This window comes from Pteropus alecto, unplaced genomic scaffold (assembly GCF_000325575.1).
Source record: "Pteropus alecto unplaced genomic scaffold, ASM32557v1 scaffold396, whole genome shotgun sequence".
NCBI lineage: Eukaryota > Metazoa > Chordata > Mammalia > Chiroptera > Pteropodidae > Pteropus > Pteropus alecto.
Genome location: NW_006438082.1, coordinates 602,487 through 604,473, shown reverse-complemented (window position 1 = coordinate 604,473; position 1,987 = coordinate 602,487). Strand labels below are relative to the sequence as shown.

The following is a 1,987-nucleotide window of genomic DNA, read 5'->3' as shown; positions in this document are numbered from 1 at the left end:
TCGCCCCGCCTCCGGTTCCCGCGGCTGGGGCTCACGGTCCGCCTCTCCGGCGGACGCTGGATGCGCGGAGCGGGGGGGCCTCCGCTCCCCGGCCTGAGGCGCTACTCTAATGTCTCCCATCAACCACCCTCAGCAACTTATGCCCTGTCCCTACTGCTAAAGGCAACTCCTTGGGCGCGTGTCCCTTCAGCGACCCGGGGGACAGTTTCCTAGGGGGCGGGGCCGAGCGCGTCTGAGACATTCTCATCCGGGCATTCCCCAGATGCCGCAGCCGCCATCTTTGTTTTGTGCTGAAAGTCGCCTTTGACGCCCGCGGACGGCCGGGCGAAAGGAAGTGGCAAGATGGCGGCTCCCAGGGCGGAGGCGTGGAGGAACGTTGAGGGGGGCCGCGGGGCCGGGCGCGCTTGCGCCTGACCCGAGCGCAGTCTGAGCCCGAGCCGAGCGCGCCACAGCCCCGAACGTTCGCTTCGAGGCAGCGCGTGGGCGCCTTTAAGAGGGTTCGAGCCAGAATCGAAGCCTAGCTACGGCGGGAGGGGGCAATAGTGACGTAGCTGGACTCCGCCCACTCGCCCGACCGTCGCCGCCGCCATGTTTAGTTGTTACTTCTTTACACAAGATGGCGGCTCCCAGGGAGGAGGCATGAGCGCCCTGCCGTTACCGGTTCTCCTGCCGTACAGTTGCCACTTCGGGGCCTAACTCTGGCTCTTTGAAGCGGCTCCTGTGGGAAGGAGTCATAAGGAGGGAAGCGAGGATCGGACGCTGCCTTGCGTTTGGTTTGCAGTAGAAGAACCGACCCAGGAGGAAGAGAATAGGGGGGTAGCGGGAGCTAGTCTCAAGATGGCGGCTCCCAGGGCGGCAGGCACTGCCTGAGGAGTAGAGGCGGACTAAGGGGAGAGGTTTGAGACCTCACAAGCCGTACGGCGCAAGCCTCCGAACAGCCCCTGACAATTCGAACTCGTTCCACTGGCCTCCGGCGCGCCTCTATTCCTTACAAGTGTCGAGGCCGTTTCGGGAGCGGCGGCTGCACTTAAGCGCTGGGCGGGGAAGAGGGACGGTCTCAAGATGGCGGCTCCCACAATTGTGGTCTGAGCGCCGGCGGGGCTGGGACAACCGCCGCGCTTGTGGCTCCTTTCCACCCGCCCCGGAAGCCGGCCAGTGCAGGGGACTTGGGGGGTGTGGGAACCGGGCCGGGGCTCCGCCATTTCCGGCGGGGGAGGGCTACGACTGAGGAAGGGAGGAGAGAGAGGCGGCTCAAGATGGCGGCTCCCAGGGCCTCCCGCTCTAGCTCGTAAGCAGGAGCATCCGGGCAAGTAGTCAGAGCGGCAGGACTCGACGGCCTCCAGCCTCTCAGGCTCAGGCGCTCGACAGTTTCAGGCGACTCTTGAGGAGACAGGGTGAACGAGAAGAGGGGGAAGAACCGAAGGGAAGGAGGATAATTAAGATGGCGGCCTCCATGGAGCCGTGCACCGCTGTGTGAGAACCCGCTTCTGCGTGAGAGCTGCCTTAGACGAAAGGGGGTGTGTGAGAGCTGTTGAAGGGCTCCATTCCCGCTTGGTGACTTTTTCCCACTGCGCCCTTTCCCGGAACTATGGCTTCGGCCGTGTCGCCCGCCAACTCGCCAGCGGTGCTCCTGCAGCCCCGCTGGAAGCGAGTGGTGGGCTGGTCGGGTCCAGTACCCCGACCCCGCCACGGCCACCGCGCCGTGGCCATCAAGGAGCTCATCGTGGTGTTTGGTGGAGGCAACGAGGGGATAGTGGACGAACTGCACGTGTACAACACCGGTGAGTTCAAAGCTCTCTGGCCGCTCGGATTTTCCCTTCCATTTCCTTTTCCCTCCTCTTGCCTCTTTCCGTCTATCATCTTCGTCTGTCTTTTTCCTTCTCTCCCTCCATCTCTTCCCCCCTTCTCTCCCTTCATCTTTCCCCTTTTCCTCTGATCTCTTTCCCCTCCCTTCCCCCTCATCCTTCTTTCCTCCCCTTCTTCTCTT

At 63.4% G+C, this 1,987-nt stretch overlaps 1 protein-coding gene across 1 annotated transcript in view; it reads left to right on the top strand.

Annotated features, from left to right (window-relative positions):
* Window positions 1-217: 217 nt before the first annotated feature.
* HCFC1 (host cell factor C1) overlaps window positions 218-1,987 on the top strand; it is a 25,310-nt gene continuing 23,540 nt past the window's right edge. The window contains exon 1 of the mRNA XM_006915295.3: window positions 218-1,781. Within this exon, the coding sequence (XP_006915357.1) occupies window positions 1,589-1,781 (193 nt within the window). The 5' untranslated portion in view covers window positions 218-1,588. The remainder of the gene's footprint in view (window positions 1,782-1,987) is intronic.